General features: G+C 36.9%; 1 protein-coding gene across 1 annotated transcript in view; it reads right to left on the bottom strand.

The window, feature by feature from the left end:
• LOC118742424 overlaps nucleotides 1–21,033 on the bottom strand; it is a gene marked incomplete in the record, with an annotated part of 111,171 nt that extends 90,138 nt beyond the window's left edge. Inside the window, 1 exon segment of the mRNA XM_036474488.1 lies at nucleotides 18,921–21,033. Within this exon segment, the coding sequence (XP_036330381.1) occupies nucleotides 18,921–21,031 (2,111 nt within the window).
• Between the last annotated feature and the right edge of the window lie 235 nt (nucleotides 21,034–21,268).

The raw sequence follows: 21,268 nt of genomic DNA, 5'->3' as shown, positions 1-21,268 counted from the left end.
TTTTTATTTCACATGGCACACTTTGATCTGACAAAAAACATCAGAATACTTTTTTGCACTTTAGAGACCATAAGCAACAACAACTTACACGTAAATGTCTAAAAGGATCGGCATAGATATAGACATATAGGTTTAAGTGTAACCTTCCTTGGGCGGAAACCCTCGTCAGTCAGTTGTCCGCTCAAGTGGGATGATATGTAGCTTACTTTAGAATTATTTAATTGATTTTGTGTTGTATCCCATTAAACATTGGGCTTGGTTAACAATTCGAAAATGATTGGAAACCAAGTATTTTTTTCAAGTCTCACCTTCGACAAGGAATGTGGAATAGGTTAGTATTCGATTCGAGAACAACGCCATTGGCCAGCAAAATGGAACCTTCGTTATCCAATATATTTTCCCTTCTATAATAATGAATTCGAAATCCAGCCTAATAGCGAATTGAAATTTTTATAAGAGAGAGAGAGAGAGTGATTGTCTTCTATTTCCCTTGGAGAAGGAGCTGGATTTTACTTTCTCTCTTGTTACTATGATTTTAAATTTTTTTCAAACCCATCTCGAGTGTATTTCCACTATATATGCTATGAAGATTGCATTGGATATCGAAGGTCATTTTCGAACGTTCGGCGCAATGGTTATTGGGATATTTAAAATTAAGATTGTATGTATTTTTTCAAAAGTATTTCATTTATGTACATATTTATGTATGTTTGTATCTAAATATGCGAGTAGTAGTTACACTATGCACCCAAAAAAAACTTCTCTTAATTGAAGAAAAACAGCAATCAAAATGAAGAAAAATGGGAACGAAACAGCACTAAAGGAGTTTTATCCTCTTTTCATGCCCAAAGTTTCTTCAAAATGATAGATTACATCCACGGTTCCATATTTTCGTGTATGTTTTTACACATTCGGGAGAATTTTTTACTCATTCGGAAGAATTTTCTACCTTAAAGTAAGGAAAGTTTTTCTTTGATCCAGAGATGGATTTTTGGTTCAGTGTGCCTGAACAAAAAGAACTGAGCAACTCAAACGAAATGTGTGCGTAAATAAAAGTTACTTTTTATCAGGAGAGTCTGCTTTTTTCATTTAGGGCCATTTTATCAAGTAATCTGTAACTTTAAAGCTCACTTCATATTTAAAGTTTGCATTAAAGTGTATGATTGTGTCTAAAGTAAAGCATTTTATTATCGGTTTTAAATTGGTTTACAACCAAGAAACATACATACCTCGAAAACCGATAATAGAAATGCTTAACTTTAGAGATAGCTTTATTTTTATTCCAACTTCTAAATATAAAGTGAGCTTTAAAATTAAAGGTTATGTCTTCATGCTGTTATTTTGGTTTGTTTTGGTTATTAGTAGAGATCTTAATGTCTGTTGATAAGAGGTTTCCATCGCCGCAGTAGAGGTTTGGTGAAACTTTTATAAGAAAATTATTGTCCGCGTACGGCCTAGAGATACCTAAAACTTGGGTTAGAAAAAATATATAGTATATGTATATGTATATACCAAAATGCTCATATAAAAATCTGCCTTTCCGTCTAGCCACGATAACTCGAGTAAAACATTAGACATCTTAACGAAAATTCTGGATCCACATTGTTGAAAGTTGGAATATGAAGTACAATTTTGTCATAAAATAAGACAATTATGGAATTTTTGGAAAATGGGTGTGACCAAGCCCACTTATGATGAAATGGTTAATTAAGGAGCCGGTTCACCAATCCTCACCTCACGAACATTGCCTAGAGTCTCGCTAAGGAGTTGAAAGTTTTTAAAATTGGACAATAACCACGCCTACCTCTCATATAACGGTCATTTACAGAAATGCGAAAAATGCGATTAATCAGTAACTACTGAAACTACTTTACTCAAAACTTGGTCTAATTAGTTTATTAAGTCCTATTTAGCATATTATCGAATTTGTTTGAAATTGGAAAAAAACATCATGTAAATAGCTTGCACAAAGGTGTGTATGCTTCTTTACTTGATAGCTCTTGTTTTGTTGGAGTCAATATTTTTTTTTGAGGTTTTCCGCTCTTTAATTACAGTTAAAAATATATGTATATCTTCCTTTGGGTTTCTCCTCGGTAATTTAATACTTGAAATTCCAGCAAATTGATTAGGCGCATTAAATTGACATTCGCGGTCTATGGACTGCTGCTGTCACTGTTTATTTAACTATAAGAATGTACATATGTATGTACTAAGTACATACATATGTACGTAAGAACTACTCATATGCATGGCCAAGAGAAACAGCCTTCTTCATTTACCACAACAGGGAATATTCGAGTATTATTAAAGAAACGTATGGCTTGTTGAAAAAAGGAAAGGTAAAAATTGCGGCTTTCTGCACATAAAGACCTTCACATTCAATTCCGTTTCATTGGCTCATGACTATGTGTGTGTGGTGAATGTGCAATGTGGCAAACAAAAAGCCAAAGTGGCTTTCGAACTTGGCCATAAAAGAAACCTGGTGTTTAGTGGAAGTTGCTTGCTTGCTTGCCTGTTGAGTATGTACGCTAATCTGCGCATTGTAAATGGATTTAAAACACATGCATATGTATATAAAAATTTAAAAAAGAAACGTATTACATACATACTATACATATGATTGTATATTCATCGGTGAATGAGAGTGCGAGTGTTGGCGCGTTAATGGCTTTTCAATAGGCAGTTATGCGAAAACAAAGTATTCTGCAAATATCAACAAATTACGTATGTATATATATACATATGTATGCGCCTGTGTGTTTACTTAACGATACTCGTATTTCAATTGACCGCGTCGGTCAGCAGCCGGGCGTGAGAAGGTCAGCTGGAAAGTTAGTGAGACGACCAGGAGACGCTAAGAAACTTTAATGAGTAGGCAAATTACTTACCAATACTCCTCTCCTGCGCCTCTTCCTCCCGCAGCACTTATTAAGTTCAAAAATTTATTATTATCTGTGGCAGTTTACGTCGGCGGCGATGAAGTTTTTCAAAAAAGCCACCGCCAATGATGCCGACTCCTGCCCAATCTCAGCCACTTCTTCTGCACTCGTCGCATTAGTCGATTTCAAAGTGGATATGTAAAATGGAAAAATGTAATTAAAGGCGACATTAAGCAACGACTCATGGGTGGTCGAGGATGAAAGAATGATGAAAAAATTTATAAAAATAAAAAAAATTGTGTTGCCTAGCCAGCATAAGCGTTGCGCAAGTAGAGCTAAAATGAAGGCAAAATCAAGTTCAAAGTGATGCGCTAAATTGCTTTTTTTTACGATTATACATACATACATACATACATATGTAGTATGAAGCTTCTACACACATCTTTTTATGAGCGGCATAAATCAGCTCGGTCTACTTAAAAGCAGGATTGTTCCGTCGTATGTATATGTACACACACTAATTAATGACCAAAAGTAAGCCATGATTCGATTTTGATTGGAAGTTAAAATGAAATTAATTATTGTTGATTTTCATTACATTGACATAAGTAATATGCACGTTAGGGAGGGTAATTTTTTCATAGCATAGGATAATTCTACGTGTAATTCTAATCAAATTTGCCGAAGAAACCATGGTCTTAGGTCAACATGGGAGTTAGTCAAATTGTGAAAATTGGTTTCGAAGAAAATGTGAAAATTTTCACAGTTGCGCCTTCTGGTGGAAGTCTTAAGAAAAAGATAAGTGCAGAAATTTACTAATCATACCAAAAAAAAACCTTATATCATGTTTTTATTCAAAATTTAAGCACTTCTTTACGACACTACAGCAAAATGCTATGAAACCTATTTTCGCATTTTGGCAAGGTCCAAATTATTTTAGACCATTCTTCGGCAAATTTGCTTAGAATTACACGTAAATAGAATCCTACTGTGCTAAACGCTTATAGTAAAAAAAATCGCCTATCACCCGCCCTAATGTACATACATACATATATAACGCTTTAATTAAGTAAATATGTATGTATGTATGTACGAATTCCAATAGCTCGCGATGGTTATTACAAAGCACTATCATTTTATTCACAGAGATTTGGTATTTATTTTTCGATTTAAGCTCTGTACTGTTTTCTCGCTGGCTTATGTCTTAAGTTTATGAAAACTGAATTATCGTTTATGCTTTTACGATTCTAAAGAAACTTTGTCTTTGAACTGCAGGTTTTATTCAATTATACGATTAATTAATAAATAATCGAGATGAAAAACATTTAGCAAGTTTTCGTATTGATCGAAACGGAGCTTATACGAAGAATATAAGTATTGACACAGGCAGGGAGCAATTGCATATAAAGGGTCTTTTTTAGACATGTGGTTTTCAAGAAGAAATAAATCGCATATAGTTTAGTGTTATGGCCAAGAATTTAGCTTTACTAAAAAGTTAAGCGTTTGCCATTATGTCTTAAAAATGATTTCGGGCAAGTGACCGCCGCGGCTGGCTCGAATAAATTCCAGCCGAGATGCCCAATTTTCGACCACTTTTTGCAGCAATTGCGGCCGTATGTCAGCAATAACGTGCCGAATATTCTCTTCCAAGGCGTTAATCGTCTCGGGTTTATCTGAGTAGACCAGGCGCTTCACATAACCCCACGAGAAATAGTCCAGCGGTGTTAAATCGTACGATCTTGGAGGCCACACCACATGCCCACGACGCGAGATAACACGCGCACCAAAAGTTTCCTTCAATAAATGGATTGTTTCGTTGGCTGTATGGCATGTAGCGTCGTCTTGTTGGAACCAAAGGTCGTCCACATCAACATCCTCGAATTCAAGCAAAAAAAAAAAGTCATTAATCATGGCTCTAGTGTTCTCCATTGACTGCAACATCATGGCCGGCTTCATTTTTGAAGACATATGGACCATTGATTCCCTCTGCCCATAGAGCGCACCAAACAGTAACTTTTTGAGGATGTTACGGTGTCTCAGTAATGGCTTGTGGATTATCATTACTCCAAATGCGACAATTTTGTTTATTAACGTACCCATTCAACCAAAAGTCAGCTTCATCGCAGAACAACATTTTCTTGTGAAAATCGGGATCGGTGGCCATCTCGTTTTGGGCCCATTCACTGAACGTGCGACGCGCTTGAGGGTCGTTCGGCTTCAATTCTTGCACGAATGATGAATTTTGTAAGCCCGCAAACCAATATCCTTCCGTAAAATCTTTCATAAAGTGGATGGGCACAGCTCCAATTGTTGCGCGCGATGGCGGATGCTCGCATTCGGGTCTTCTTCGATACTCTGCTTCTTAGCAGCAATAGCGTCTTCGGTGCGCACTGTATGGTATATCTGAGGATGCGCATTATCCAATAGAGTAAACGTGGTGCGAAAGCGATCCATGGTTGCCCGAATTACCGACTCCTCTGGGCGACTATGTCGACCGAATATTGGACGCAGAGCGCGATGCGTCGCGCGAACCGAGCCATTATTTTGGTAATAAATTTGCACGATTTGCAAACGTTGTTCCGGAGTAAGTCTGTTCATTATGAAATGACAAACCAAACCAAACCAAGTAACAGCTGTCAAAAAGACCAACTCCGGAAAAAGTATTGCCTCATTGAAAACCACTATGTCTAAAAAAACACTCTTTACAAGTCCAGTTGAAGTGTCGTGAAAGCCAAAAATTCTAGTTTTTTTTTCAGAGCTGGTATAATTATAAAAATTTTACTATTCCTTGGTTTTGAAACAGCAGGGTTGCAATTTGGCAGCTTGCAAACGTAGCTGTCAAACCTATGACGTATTTGTCAATAGCCTGGCATTTCCAAACTGCAACTTAAGTGTATAATAAAACTGGTGTAATGGCATACAAATTTTAAGAGACTGGATGGTTGGCAGAAGGTTAAATGGTTGAAGGGCGATGACTAGTGATGAAACGAAACCATGCAGGTATCGATATCTTTACTTGGAAGTAGTATCGTGAGAAAGTATCGATACCCGAAAAATGTCGGATCTAAAGTATCGATACCTAATCGTATCGGTACTTTTGGCTATGAAGGTATTCCCTATAAACTGGATTAAATTTATTTTTGTTAGTAATAAATTAATCATCCTCGGCGAATCCTAAACTCCGAATAATAAAAGTTAATAAATTAGGAACTGAAAATAAATAAACAACATATCATAGCAAAACTATATGCTTAATGATAAATGGTATTTAAGAGAGATGATACTTTGGAAAAGTAAACAAGAAGTTAATCTCGTTTAACCTTAGAACCGTGAGTTGGGTACTCAGTTCTCATATTCATTTTCGATGTTAAATATCGGGGGTTTGGGAAGCCCAATTTAATTTTTTCGCAGGCAGATAGATTGTAACTTGGTTTATAAGTTGACTAAGTTCAAGGTGTATCTCTTATAATAACAAAGTTCCGGGTTTTTTACGGTGAGCTCTTAGAAAACTTAAATTTACATACATACGAAATTTTTGGGCTGGGCCACGTTGAATATTTCATTTTTTTCTAAAAAAAAATTTTTATTTTTTGTCAGACACGCTTTGCACCCTACTCTCTTTTCAATTGCTTCTTTTTCCAATAACAGAGCTAGCCTTCTTTAATATTATCCGATAATGCTTTCAGCGCGAAGAATAATAGAGAAATAAATTCCGAAAGAAAATGCGCCTCGGTATCAGGTTTCGATACGAGTATTTTTTTCGAGTAGGTATCGTATTTGGTTCAAAAGTATCAATGCCAAAATTACTTAGTATCGAACGAAAAGTATCGAGTATGTACTCGTATTTACACGTATGGTTTCATCCCTAGCGATGACCGCAAAAAAGTAAGAACGGGTTTTCTCTGCATTAGACGTCAACTCACATGTAGCTAACTACTTTTGGAAATAAATAATAAATAAATAATATTTTTTAAATTTTATACATTTTTTTATTAACTTTAACATTACATATTTGGTCCTATATTTGAATTCCATAAGACTTAACAACAAAGTGATAATATAAAATTTCGACCTTTATTTTATTTGTCATGAGTTCGAAAAAGCATCTGCGAATTGCAGAAAAAATTGTATTCAAAGTAATTTTTGTACGAGAACTTTTAAATAGAAGCTTGTTTAGAAAAAACGTTACCGGTAGACACTAATCGCGTGCTGTGGTGTTGATGGAAATTCAATATTTGAAGGCACGTTTATATGTATGTCTGCCTGTAGCTGAGTGCGCAAAGATGCTTGCCACAATTTGTTGGATCCAGAGAGGGTCAGAGTTCGAATCCCATTGCAGGCAACATGCAAATTAAAAATATATTTTTTATCTTGATTATTCACTTCACGGTTGCTTTTTCAGAGCGAACGCCGTCATTTTAATATGCGCTTAATTGAATTTAATATTTACCACTATACAATACTTTCGTTGACGTTTATAGTAAGATTAAGTACGTTTCTGATTGATTTTACAATTTTTCCCCCTCAGAGAAGAGGTGCGTAATACCATTAAGAAGTTACCAGGCTCGATGGCTGGCCCAAACAACATTCACAAAGTTTTTTCTAAAAGCTGTTATGTCTTGGCAGTCAATTGTAAACTATGCAGAGAATGTTAATCTTACGAAAAAAGACGCCTAAGAAAAACTTCGCGACGAAAGACGCGTAACCTGGTTGACGGCGAAAGGCAGACGCGTAAACATAGATTTATACCAAGGACTACCACTTCAGCATCGTTCCCCAAACACTCTTTAGGGAATTTGCATACTGTTACGCCCGCAAACATGCACGGTTAAAAATTTCGGTTTTAATTTTAAACTTTTTGGACTACATATATGACCAAACTAAATTCAGTTTTAAATACAAACCTTCCAAGTTTATAAAAAAGAGAGCACATATGTTGGGTTTAGAATTTAAACAATTCGGTTTAAATGTTAAACCCAAACATTTTCATAATTAAGAATAAAAAAAAAAAAACAATCTTAAATTTCATGCTCCGTCTGGTTGGGATTGAACCTGGACAGCCTTGGTAGCAACCAATTGTATCGAGCGACAATTATCTACTACATACCCCTTTAGAAATGTTTATGTAATTTTGCATATAAAAAGGTAGGCTACATTTTACCCACCTTTTTTTCTATGCGAAATCGCCCACGCGAAAAACTTACAATGAGACAAATTAAATTTGATCAATAAAATACTAGGGGTATTCTCGAAGTCTTGCACGATGCACGGATTGCACGAAATGCAAAAATACTATTCCAAATTTCGAAGAGTACGAGAGCACCCCATCGCAAAGTGATAGTATGCACGGGATGCAAGCATCGAAATTATGTATCAAATACAATAACAAGAGACAGCAAAAAAAAAATGAAGTGGGCGAGATGAGAGGAATGAGAAAAATATGTAGCAATTCCAACAACAAAACAACTAGCACAGGGTCGCATTTATCTTGCTATGCTATTTTGCAAAATATATATATGAGGGGTATTCACGATCCGGTGTATACGGTGCATAGATAGCATAAATAGCATGATTGGATAATTTTGTTGGTGTTTCATGTGTTCAAACAACAACGACATTAGCCAATCATTCTATTTATGCTATCTATGCACCATGATAGACAGTATGCACCGGATCGTGAATACCCCTATGGGTTTCAACGTTGCATATTTTGCAGCGAAGCAAATGTTGTTTCCAATGTATTTTGTTGTTGTGTGTTTGCAAGTTGTGCAATCCATGCTACGTGAAATGGCTTTGCAAGATTTGGAGAATACCCCTACTATTTTCTCCAACTGAACTTTATGCTGACATTTCTACATAAATGAGTAATTTTAAACTAAAATGTTAGCAAAATTCCAAATCATGCTCAGCTTTACCCACGAATGTGTTAAATTAAAAAAAGTAAGTTTAAATTCATTTTTAGAGTGTAATGCTTGATTTCCACTAGGCATTAAATGGCAAAAATGACAAGTTACAAAGTTGGGCATTAAAAAATTATCGTGTCATTATGTGAAAAAAATAGTCATTAAGTCCATTTCCACATGGCATTTTTTTAAATGGCATAATTTTTTGTCATTTCAATGCCTAGTGGAAAATCGGCATAAGCATGGACAAAAATAAAAAAAAATTCCACTGAACCCCGACATCTCACTTTTTTTTCAAATAAAATAACTCAGTTTATATCACTCTCTCAGACTTCGATACCGAGCGATGGACACCACCCAAAACCATTGTGAAATTCTTAAGAATTGCAAATTGCCTGCCAACAACAACATTAATAGCAACGACAACTTCAGCAGTAACACCACAAAAGTCAAACATTCACCTCATAAATCAGATTTATAACCAGCTACTTAGTTTCCATAGATGGAAGATGGTCAAGCAACACACTCGTAGAGACTAAATGAAGCTGTGTGCGTGAGGAAATTGCAGCGTTGCACGCAAACAAAAGATTTGCGCGTAAACATTTCGTTTTTATTTTTTGCTTCAACGTACATAACTGCATGTGCACATTTCTTGTGCAAAATGCGAAACAACTTAAAGCCGATGCAAGTGGAGAGATGCACAGCAGCTGCATAGGCTGAGCACTTGCGCATAAAGGCATGCAAATGAAGCGATAAAAGTGTTACGCCGCATATCTTGTGTTGTTGATACACTAAGATGTTGGTTGCGGCGCAGCGAAGAAAGATGGCACACACTATCGAAAGGTGCGATTTACGAGCCATATTTGCCACAGCCCTGCTGAGCGCTCAGACAATGCCGATGACGACAGCGACGAGGGCTGCCGCCCAATGCGGTGCGAACAAACAGCAGACTTGAGCATATTTATAAACTACGCTTTGACTATACTACATTGGCAGCCAGCTGCCAAGTAAGATATATATCGCACCGATATCAGCAAACTATTCATCGACCATCGACCATCAGCAATGGGCAATCTTAGCGGGAGCTGCTTTAAGTGGTGCAGTTTGTTTTCGCATTGTCGTCTTTGCGCAGGGATCTTAATTTTTCTGACTTAACTGAATGGGCGTGTTGATGTTGGCACAATGCTGCTGCATTGACATATATATATGTAGTATATGTACATTGGTATCTAGTGCTACATGCGGCACGTTGCAAATATGCAACATAAATGTGTGGTTATTAAAACGACATATGGAATTTATGAGTGGCAATATTCGCATGTCTTCGTCGAGGCAGCGCACCAGTTGATTACACGCATGGGCAAAGATAAGGTGAAGTCGCAAAGAGGCACATATGAGGCGGTAGTGCGCTCATGGGCACACGCCGAGGCACGATGTAAGCCAGAGTGGCCGCAAGCGAATTACAGGAATTCATTTGGTTGACACTGCAAAGATGGACACTGAACATTTTTAAATAGTCAAGTAGGAATAAATTAATATGTTTGCCAGCATTGCAACCAGGTGTGATTGTGCTGTAGCTAGGTTCCCTGGAAGCTTCCCAGCGGAGCAACATATTAGCCTTTAGCAAGAGTCTCGCAAAATGTCTGCAAACGAGCCCGCATGTGAGCAAACAACGGTATGGAAACTCAAGGGTAGTGCAGCTTGAATTTTGTGTTAAAAACTTCCATAACAAAGGAGCACAGAGTCATATTCTGAGAGACAACGCCCCTGGAAACATTCGCACCTTGTATGTACTTTTCATAGTTTAAATCAGACATTCGAGTGTATCCTCCTGGCCTTCATTTGTCTCAAAGTTTTGACGGCAATCAACCATCTTGTTCTGCAAGCGGGAAATGCCACATTGGACATGGAATCAGAGAAAATACGGAGCCTGATTGATAAATTGAAAGAGTGCAGGGATCAATGGCCATCAATACTTAAAGAATGTATGGTTGTAGTTGGGAGTGTATGCATTGCAGATATCAACACCATTACGATTGCTGAATAAATTTCATGAAATAAAGATGGAAGTATTATTTCCTAACAACTGCATAGCACTACGAATATTTCGCACTATTCCAGTCAGTGTGGCTGAAGGAGAGCGTTTGTTCAGTCTGTTGTCTCGCGTAAATAATTTTTTACGTTCTACCATGGGTCAGAATCGCTTGACAAGTCTTAGAAGATTGACATTGGAGTCCAGGCTTGCTCGTAGCGTAAATTTCAACTCAGTAATTTTTATGTTCGCCGACCAAAAACCCCGAAAGGTTTTCTTCGACTGATTAAATTTCTGGTAACCTAATTAGATATAGTTGATTTTGTCCAATCTAACTACCAAAGTGAGGATAAGTGCAACGATATCTATTATAAATATATACATGTGTTCTTCAATAAAATTGACAATTTGAATTGAACAATTAAACTAATGTTGTTTCACTGAATCGAGTTCATTTTTGAAGGGGGCCCATTAACGCGACATGAACTTGGACCTGGTTCGGCTCTTGACTCATATTATTTTCAATCTTAGAAGGTCTAGCTAGGAATCTACTTTCATTAAACAGCTGGGACTGCAGGCGGATTATGGTAATGCAGACTAGTCCCATCTCACAGTATAAACAGCGGACAGTAATGAGTTGGATATATGGCTTAACAGAAATGAGTATGATATATTCAATATTAAAACATATGTAATTTAAGTTTTTTTTATGACCCTTGAATTTCAGATCTATAAACGCTATCCTTAATTAACTTTTTCAAATGGTTAACTCTTTTAGCCAACTTTATATAAATAGAAAGATTGAATTATTTGGCCAATTTCTGATCAGCATAAGATACAGGTATTATAAAAAGTTAAGAATTTCGAGGAATCAAGGGTTAACTATGGAATCATATTCCGCCATAGATGTGAACAAGAATCACATCACAAGCGACATTTGATTGTTTAAAATCAACGGAATAGGTGGTAAAGTATAACAACAAAATTATTCGTTAAATGTTACTATAAGTCCCTGAAAACAAGAATTATATTTGAAGACAATATTTAGATAGTTAAAAATAGATGTAGGAAGATTAATTTGTGACCAAAAAGTGGAGCTTTAACCCACTGTAAATAAAAATTGTGTTTCCCATCATACAAAAAAGAAGGTAGTTTCATTACTACTATTTTTTGATTATAAAGCCGATTTTTGACATTTCTCCTGATGTAAACATTAAGTATAGCTTTGCCACATTGAAATTTTTTGATAGGGGAGATGTTCTTTTAAATATTTGGAAGTAAAATTTACATACAAACAATAGTAAGTTGATGTGTTCGATAATCAAATTTGAGCGTTTTTCTCAAGCGTTTAAAAGATGCTTTGAATAAAAGCGATGTGCAGAGATGAAGAAATAAAATATAATCTAGTTTTGAAACATTTATTATTAAAATCTGTTGATGTATTGTTAGATATTTCGTCATTGAAGCATAGTCTGAAACCAGGATTCGGAGAATGTTGATTGGTCTCATTGCCCTCACAATGAAAGGAGTCACAATTCAGAACTCTCCGAAAAGGAAGTATCTATAAGTAACTCTGGGTACAAAACTTTCGTGGAAATCTAACGGGAACACAAAACCTCTAAAGAATGGGCAGCATTTTGGCAACGTTAACTTGTCTTTGGATTTATACCTCTATGATCTGACCCATAATTAGCTATGCGTCAGTTATAGGGTGGAGCAGATTCTCAATCAAGAGCGTGGGAGGTCTGCTTGCAAAACTTCAAAGAACTACTGCCGTGTGCGGTACGAAAGATTTCTCTACAATACGTGGCCTTGCCCTTGATGCACTGCTGCACTTGCCGTCATTCACTTTTCTCTACTCGGTCTTCCAGGCTGAGGTATTTGCAATCCTCAAGGATATGGACTACATGGTGGAAAATAGGTGGAGCCGGAAGGAGTTTACGAGACGGCCAAGCTGCACTTAACACACTACTTACTTCCAGACTCTGAGTGCCAGTTCAATGGGGAGTACCTCCTATCGTTTATAACTATAATATTTAACATATCATGAATTTAAATTTTCGCTTTTGTGCATATCGAAATTTCTTTTTAATTTTGTAAATATTTTTTTTTTTACAATAAATGAATAATTATTGACGACTAGGTATGGCAGCACGAAATGTCACAATCTACTTAATAGTCAGGTAGTTAATATGGCGCCCGAAAAGTGTCAATGACACTAACTTCTTTTTTGTATCATGGTGTTTCGATTATTTCGTATATTACCTAAAAAAACTCACATTTATTTCACGTTCAAATACATAAATGTAAGGAACAATTGGGGTATTCACAATGGTGTCGTAAGTGCCGTATTGTTGTATGTCCTGAACTTTAAACGCCTATAAAATATATAAAGGGGGTTCGCAAAGTACCATTGAAGACATATTATGCATTTTCGCAGTGTTGCAAAATAGTTGATTGGGGTTTCAAGTTCTCTAAACATTTATTTAAGCTTTTAAAGTCTACAACATACGACAATACGACACCGTTGTGAATCCCTCAAGTGTTTTCTGTTTTATACAAAAGATATTAATACAAACTACTCACAGTACATATGCATATAAATATGTAGGACTGTATGTAACTTTTTTAAACTACGCTCAAGGCACATGTGTAACAACAAAAAAAAATATAAATTCGTAAAGTTCGCAGCACTGTTATTAAGCAGCCATTAAAAATGGCTTATTGTCAGCAGCTGTTATTTGAGTAGTTATGACTATATTACCAAATATGCACAAACATAAATTGGGTAATAAAAACTTCATGTCCTTAAATAAAAAACAAGCAAAGCAAACAATGAAAAAGTGTGCCACCCTGCTGGATGCTGTTGCAATGCCGAAGTTTTCGACTTACAATTTCTTTGACAACTAAATAATGTCAGTGCATTTTCGAGTAACTTCAAAAAATTACATTCACAATAACTTTAATATGTGCATTTACGCTGGCAGCTGTATAGATGCGTATACATAAATACAACATCATATATAATGACACGATCATTAAAGATTCTCAATTTGCAACGCCTTTTCAGTGTTGTTTTCGCCTTTTTTCGCTTATAAATTGTTGCTTGATTTGGCCGGTTGGCTAATTAAGTGCCGATGGCTAAACAGTTTGGCCAAACAACTTATCGAATGCCACATTTGTGTGGCTCATCAATTTCTACTCAAATTGGGTGTGACACATTTTCGTTGGCCATGCCATATGGCGCGAGAAAATTTATAAGATAAAGAAACTAAAAATTAAACTAGGAAAAATATAAAGTGAGATTATATTAATAACTTTTTTGCATAAATTAGTTACTTGGTGGAAGCGCGAAACATTCTAAGAGTAGCTCATTAAGTCTGAGCGTTATATGGCTATGAATATGCATAAACACGTAAGTATGTATGTACACTACATATATATGTAAGAAAAATCACGACATATCTCTTTAAAAAATCATCTATGAAACATAGTTAATTTAAATACATAATTATAAGTATCTTATCTTTTGTTTTTCTGTTTTGAACAGTTTCCTAATGAGCTGCATATTTTAACGGATTTAAGCAGTTGATTTAGAAATACTTAAATATCGCTTTTTCATAACAAGATTTTATACTACATTAAGTTGAAGTGAATTGTGCTTTAAAACACATGTAAAATGTAAAATTCGAATAGTTATTTTCAATTACAAAGGCCGTCGCAACGACAGTGTGGGCGAAATTCAATATGTAGAGTCCTTGAAGTGGGGGGTTCATTTAGCCAAGCAGCGGTTCTATAAAGCTTCGTTTAGATCTAGTCATAAATAAATTACGTTACTCTTACTTCTAATATAGAATAATAAATAAAAAAATGAAAATGATAGAGTCTCGTGCGCAGCTAGTAGGAAAATTTCCCGATGCATACCATGGACGAGGAGGAGGAAAGCTTTTCACTAATGACATCATGCACTAAAAACGAAATTAACTATCCAACTAAGGGGATTATTCCCATGCTTCTTTGGAAACTATACAGCCCGCATGGGGGAATATTTCCCTTTCCTAGAGGTTTATCTTTTTTTCTATCTGATTTTTGTTATAGAAAGGTTTCAGGGACTCCCCATATTAACGGATTTTATTTTTTATTGTCAATATAAGGTTGTATGCTATTTTCAGGTAGCTCGCAATCTATAAATATTTATTTAAAGAAAAAACATAACTTATGACACTACAACCGTCGAGACACATTACAATTTCAATATACGCCTCTAAAAATTCATGTACACCTAAACCCACACATTCTGAGCCCCTATCCAAATAGTAAAGGAACTGTCCTAGCCAAACAGACCCACACTATAACGATTTTGAAGTTAAACTTCGAAATTTCATTTAAAATGTTTGCTAATTTTTTTTTTAATTCCCGAGTAAAAACTCGTACGGCAGCTTCGAAGTTTGGCCTTAAAATCATTATAATTTGGCTCTTAGGGGGCTTATGGGCCAGGGCTCAAATTAAAGGTATTGTACTATAACGAAATTGTTGTTCGAGTGAAATAGAATCAAGCAAATCATAAAAAGGCAATAAATTATGCATTTCTTAAATTGAGAGGTTATTTTTTTTTAAACTGTGAAATCGCGCTTTTCATCTCAAAATCTAGATTAGTATAATAAAACATAAATTTTTTTATGAAATCCGGTGGTTTTTGTATATTTTTTCAAAGAAGGATATTTTTTATAAATTTGTTTAAGGTCAAGCAGTATTTATGGCTTAACGGCAATATTTTTTGTGAAAGAGAATTATGTGCCTTAGCTTTCAAAACCATTTTGTTTGATATCAAAATATTTCTTCTATCGAAAGCGCATAGAGTGTGCACAAAGCGCACTGTGCGCCGTGAGGTGAAAGTTTTTGGTACAAAAATATTATCAAAAGAAATTTTAGCTGAGTCCGAGAAAGTGACAGATTCCCATATAAGTTGCATAAAACCAATCTATTTGTGATCCGATTTTACTAGAATTTGGTATCCATTACTTTTGTCTATAGAAGTATAAAAATCTATATAGATTGCTGAACTTTCATCCCCGCTATATTATAAGGCAGATTTGATAAATATTATACGGCTTTAAGAAAAATTGGTTTTTGTATGGCTGGTGGGCTTGGCAGTAGGCGATTTTAACCATATTTAAAATTTTACCATTAAAACTAAGCTACAAACCTAATTTCATTAAAATCAGGTAACATTTACCATTTCCGTCCCCTGGTGTAGTGAGCGTCACAGCTTGCCAATCTATGCGATTGTTCAGATTTCTTCATTCCTAGGCAAAAATTCTACAAATAACAAATTAGAGCAAAATCGGAGCACAATTAGTACTCTTTGCCATATTTTGTATGGGGCACTTCCACTGTGCAGCGCCGCAATTATCAATAATGGTGTATGCGATAGTACTCATCATTATTCGAATATTATCACTGTGCGCCGCGTCGCAAGAATAGTTTGGAATTACCCCCTGGTTAGAAAACTTGTTTTCGCTCTATCTCGATTACAAGGGTTTAAAAAGGTATTTTTGGGTACTATATATGTATATATATGTATACTTATGTTTACTTACCCTTACAGATCCTATTGAAATAAATTAAATTATCCGACTACTTTGTCATCATCAAGTTTAATGTGTTTGTAATGAAAAAAGTTGTCATCACCATAAAGAGATGCATAACTCTCAAAACTATATTTGCAACTAAGAATCCCACATTAAAATCGAGTTGCGGTCGCCCCTCGGCTAGCAATGGCAAACCCCCGAGTGAATTTCTGCCATAAAAATAGCTTCTCATAAAAATAGGATCGCCTTTCGGAGTTGGCGTAAAACTGTAAGTCCCTCCCCATTGTGCTTCAATATCAAGGCGCACGCCTCAAATAGGAGGAGAAGCTCGGCCAAACACTAACATATATATGTGTAAGCGCCAATCTGTATATATGTACATATAATACGCGAAGGCATTTTTTGATCAGCGTAAAAGATCTGCACCGTTCGTTCGATTTTCAAAAGTGAGGAGGGCTCGGGCTGTAGATATGCAATAAGGATTTATTTGTTTGAAAAGAGTTGCCCCCTTTTAAACACTTATCTATATTCAAATTATTAGTATCAATTATTCAAAATGGGTATTAGTCGAAATGGTTTTGAAAGGCTTTTTTTAACATAACTATAGGAGGGTTTTCACCTGTATAAAAAATTTAAATTCAATTCGAATAAAGGGAAATGGGGAAGAGAAGTATGTATGTACCACCATATGGGTGCCAAATGGAATGGTTTTAAGAAGGTAATGGTTTAAAAATATTTTAAACAAGGTTGCCACCTGCTTGAAATGTCGAATTTAATTAAGTTGTACACAAATTATATGAAACATCAGAATATGAATGTCAAACGAAAGTGTGTTAAGAAATCTTTATTTTCAACGCTAAGACCGTTTTTGAGGTGATGAAAAAGGGTTGCCACCTGTTTAAATAGTTAAATTAAAAATATTGAATAAGTGAAATGAATTCTTACAATTTGGGTATTAATCTAAGGGGTTTCAAAAATCTTTTTTTCTGAACCATACTTACTGGGGTTGCCACATGTTTGAAAAATCAAACTCAACTTAATTTATCACTTAATTAAAATATGTATCGCAATGTTAGACAAAGGAGCCTTAACAAGAGTTTGGCTTGAAAATACTTTTCAAGAGGGCTGCCATCTGTTTGAAAGGTTTACTTTAATTAACTAATGCAAAGTTTATGTGAATTATATAAATACGCGAATGAAACGAAAGATTGTTAAGAAATATTTAGTCAGAACATTTGGAACGTTTGATAAGGGCTGCCACGTGTTTCAAAAGTTACATTCAAATTATTCAATAAGTACGACGAATTATTAAGGGATGGGTATCAATCGAAATGGGTTTGAACCCTCAAATTCAAATTAGTTCGTCTGCTATTGAAACACACGTGTATCATAATGTCAAGCGAAAGAGATTTAAAAAGATTTTATTTTGAAATAACTTTGAAAAGGACTTCTACCTGTTTGAAAAGTCGAATTTAATTAACGTATACACAAGTTTTATGAAATATTTAGATATGGATGTGAATCGAAAGAAATATATGAAAGCTTTAGTTTGAAAATATCTTTAATTAGGCTGGCCACCTTTTCGAAAACAAAAACACATCGATATAAAAATATAGGTATATGTAAATATGTGTATTATACGGAAAGCTTATTTGTATGATAGTCATTCCATTTTCAGCGTTCTTTTGAATTTCAAAAAGGGGAGGTCAAATTAAAGACCTTAACCCGTAGATATGCAATAAAGTTTTATTTTTTTATTTAAGATCTTTTTTCTCGGTAAAGGGTGATTTGAAATTTGATGAAATTAAAAACCTGCACTATGCGAGACCTCCTCTCTTCACTAAAAAACGGCTACACGGATTTAGATGAATGATCAAATTTCATTTTATTATTACAGTAATAATCTTCCCCATGGTATTTGTAGAGGATTTAGATAACCAAAACGAATACATAAAAGCTAGCCGCCATGCTTTAAGCCTAACATTAGCCATATTTTATGGCTCTACAAAAATTCTAAAGTCGAATATTATGCAACCAACAACTCGAAGTATAAACCAACAATGAAGAGATATTTATGTAATCAATTCATAGAAAACGATAAATATTCTTTAGAAATCGGTTGGTAATAAAAAGAAACTTTCGCTGATCTTTCGTTGTTTAGGCGACAAAGAAAATTCATGGCTTCTACTTATGTAAAAGTGTTTATTTGTGTGCTGCTCTAACTATAAAGAATATGTATACAACTTTGACTCTTTTGTGATATTTTACAGCAACTCTAAATTAGATACGCTCAATCAAGTCATAAAACGCAAACAATAAAAGCTTGTTTTAACGCCTAATCAACGCTTGGGAGGCCATGACGACGCGCTAGTTATTCGTAGAGAAAGTAACAAAGAAGAAATTATATATATACTACCTCTTTATCAGAGTTCATTAGGCTAGCAACAAGTAAAAAAAAAATTGTGTTTTTATTCTTAAAATCTAACCAGTTTAGTGCTAGAAAATATTGACTTACTGCTTTTGTCGCTTGCACGAAGCTGCAGTTGTTGTTTTGATTGCTGCTGAGACTACTATTGTCGTTGCCTCACTTATCCCCGCGCTGCGGTGACCTTCCAATTCTCCTGGTATTTTTCCTGCAACCGCACAACTCATATCCACTTGATCGTTCCCTGGCATGCGCGCCAACTGCTCTTCAATGTCACTTAGCTGCGCGTCGTCGGGTATGGGTGCTGCATTGCCACTGCAGCCATCGCCGCCGCCATCTAACCACACAGCATTGCGATTGCGACGTACTTTCAAATTACGTAGATCGGCAACATTTAGCGTGGCAGTTGTTGACATTGTTTCCTCATTTGTGGCAACTTTCTTTGCTACAGCTGCTGCACTTACTGCAGCTACCACTTCAACTACTGGGTTTGCGCACATATCATCTCTTGCTGCCGCAATTTTAGTGGTTGCTGCTTCTCCTGGCGTACGCCGCTTGGCCGCCTCTTCATTGCGCCTCAGATTGGCTGTGAGCTGTGCCACCTCAGCCTCAATTAATGCATCCTCAGCGTCCTCCACATTCTCTTCTACATCATCAGCAATGTTCGATGCCAGCAGCCGCGGCACTGGTGAGCCATAACTTGCTTCAGATTGCGTTTCACCATCGCCGCACGAGATGCCCGATGACAGAAATGTGTCATCCAAATGGTGGTGGCTGTGGTACTGTTGTTGGTGCTCCTTTTTTTGGCTGCGACTTAGTTTGCTGCCGGAATTCGATGGACATACCAGCGCCTGTTTTCGGCCTGTTGTTGTTGTTACCGCGAGTGCGCCCGGATTTGGCAATGACTCGAAACAACTTAGGCGACTAGTGGAACGACTCATGTCGTAGCTAATGAGGCTGGATTGCTGTGAATGTGTTAGCGAGGCGCCAGAGGAGGGTGAGAGCTGTGCGTTCAGTGTAGAGAAGTGATGGTCGGTGACGGTTCCAGTTTCGGCATTGACACACGACGACGCGCTGGCTACTGACCGTGTCTGCGACAACTCGCCGACATCGACTGCCATGTCGTTTGGCAGCAGCGACAATTTCAACGGCTTTGCCAAATGTTGAAGCGCATGTGGATGCTCTTGTTTTTGTGAAATTTTATGTCGCTGCTGCATATGCAAATTACTGAATTGCTCTTTAAGTGGTTGCTGCTTATCAGCGCTTTGCGCTTGCTTTCCATGCTTGGGACAGCGCGCATTGGCTGTATTCGGCTGTTGCGGCAGCGCGCCTAATGCCTTGCTCTCGCAGGGTACCTGCGCGGGCTTACTAGCAACATTGCTACTGGTCTTCGCGTTACGGCTGCAGTCATTGTCGGTAGACTTCTCTGCGGCGTTTGTGTTGCTTTTATTGCGCGGCTCACCACTCCGGCTCCCCGCCGTCGCGCTTCCGCCAACCGCTGCGCTGTTCTCCGTAAATGGCGTGCGGCGACAATGTTGACGCTTTTGGCCGCAATTTGACGCCTTCAATTTTCGTGGCGTCAACTTCGTGACTTTGGAGACGCTCGATTTGTGGCAGCTGCTATCGACGCGGTGCAACATACCACCGCCGCCAGATAAATTTGTTTTTTGCATTGCTTGCTTGGCAACCGCTAACTGTTTTTTCCGCGCGCCGCCTCTGCTATTTGTCGCAATCTCTGGCAACTCTTCGCTGCCTTCAATCGCAGCACCCGCTGACATTTTGCTACCTACACGCCTGCGACTACGTCTTATGCTCGGCATGTTGCGAGGAAATAATTTTGCGCCATCATTTAATGAGCTCAATGAACGCTGTGATGCGCTGCCACTGTCCAATGACAAAGCTGTGGAGTGAAGTGAATCAGCAGCCTCCGGATTACACGCGGTAGTGATTTTATCTTTATTTGTTGTCGGAGTTGTAGTAATTTTTGTTGTTCTGGGGCCTTTGTTCGCTACCGCTTGTGTATCGCTTGCGCCGTAGCTAATTTCACGGTAAAATTTCGACGGATCATGACCATAAACAAAACAGATTTTCCACCAATTTTTCGTGGCAAGCAACTGGGCGCGGCGGCCCAATGTTTTGGGTAGCGGCAAATATTGTTGCGCTGCCTTTTTCGGATGCAATGCTTGCAGAGCGTGCGACATTTTTGTTGGAGAATAGTTTTTGATTTTCAATTTGAAATGTGGTCAGGGAAAAAGGAAAAATAACAGTAATTGCATGCACTACTAATAAATCAATTTCACGCCACACTGCGGCTCATTTACGCGCACCACCGCAATCGGCGCGCACAAACGAAAATGGAGCAGCATTTACGCTCTGCGTGGCACGCCTATTTTCAATACATAGCCTTTTGCAAGTAGAAAACAAGAACAGAACGCAGT

The sequence above is a fragment of the Rhagoletis pomonella genome, unplaced genomic scaffold (assembly GCF_013731165.1).
Source record: "Rhagoletis pomonella isolate Grant_MI unplaced genomic scaffold, Rhpom_1.0 Rhpom_scaffold_00007, whole genome shotgun sequence".
Lineage (NCBI taxonomy): Eukaryota > Metazoa > Arthropoda > Insecta > Diptera > Tephritidae > Rhagoletis > Rhagoletis pomonella.
Note: the sequence above shows the minus strand (reverse complement) of the source record. Positions and strands in the feature narration are given on the sequence as shown.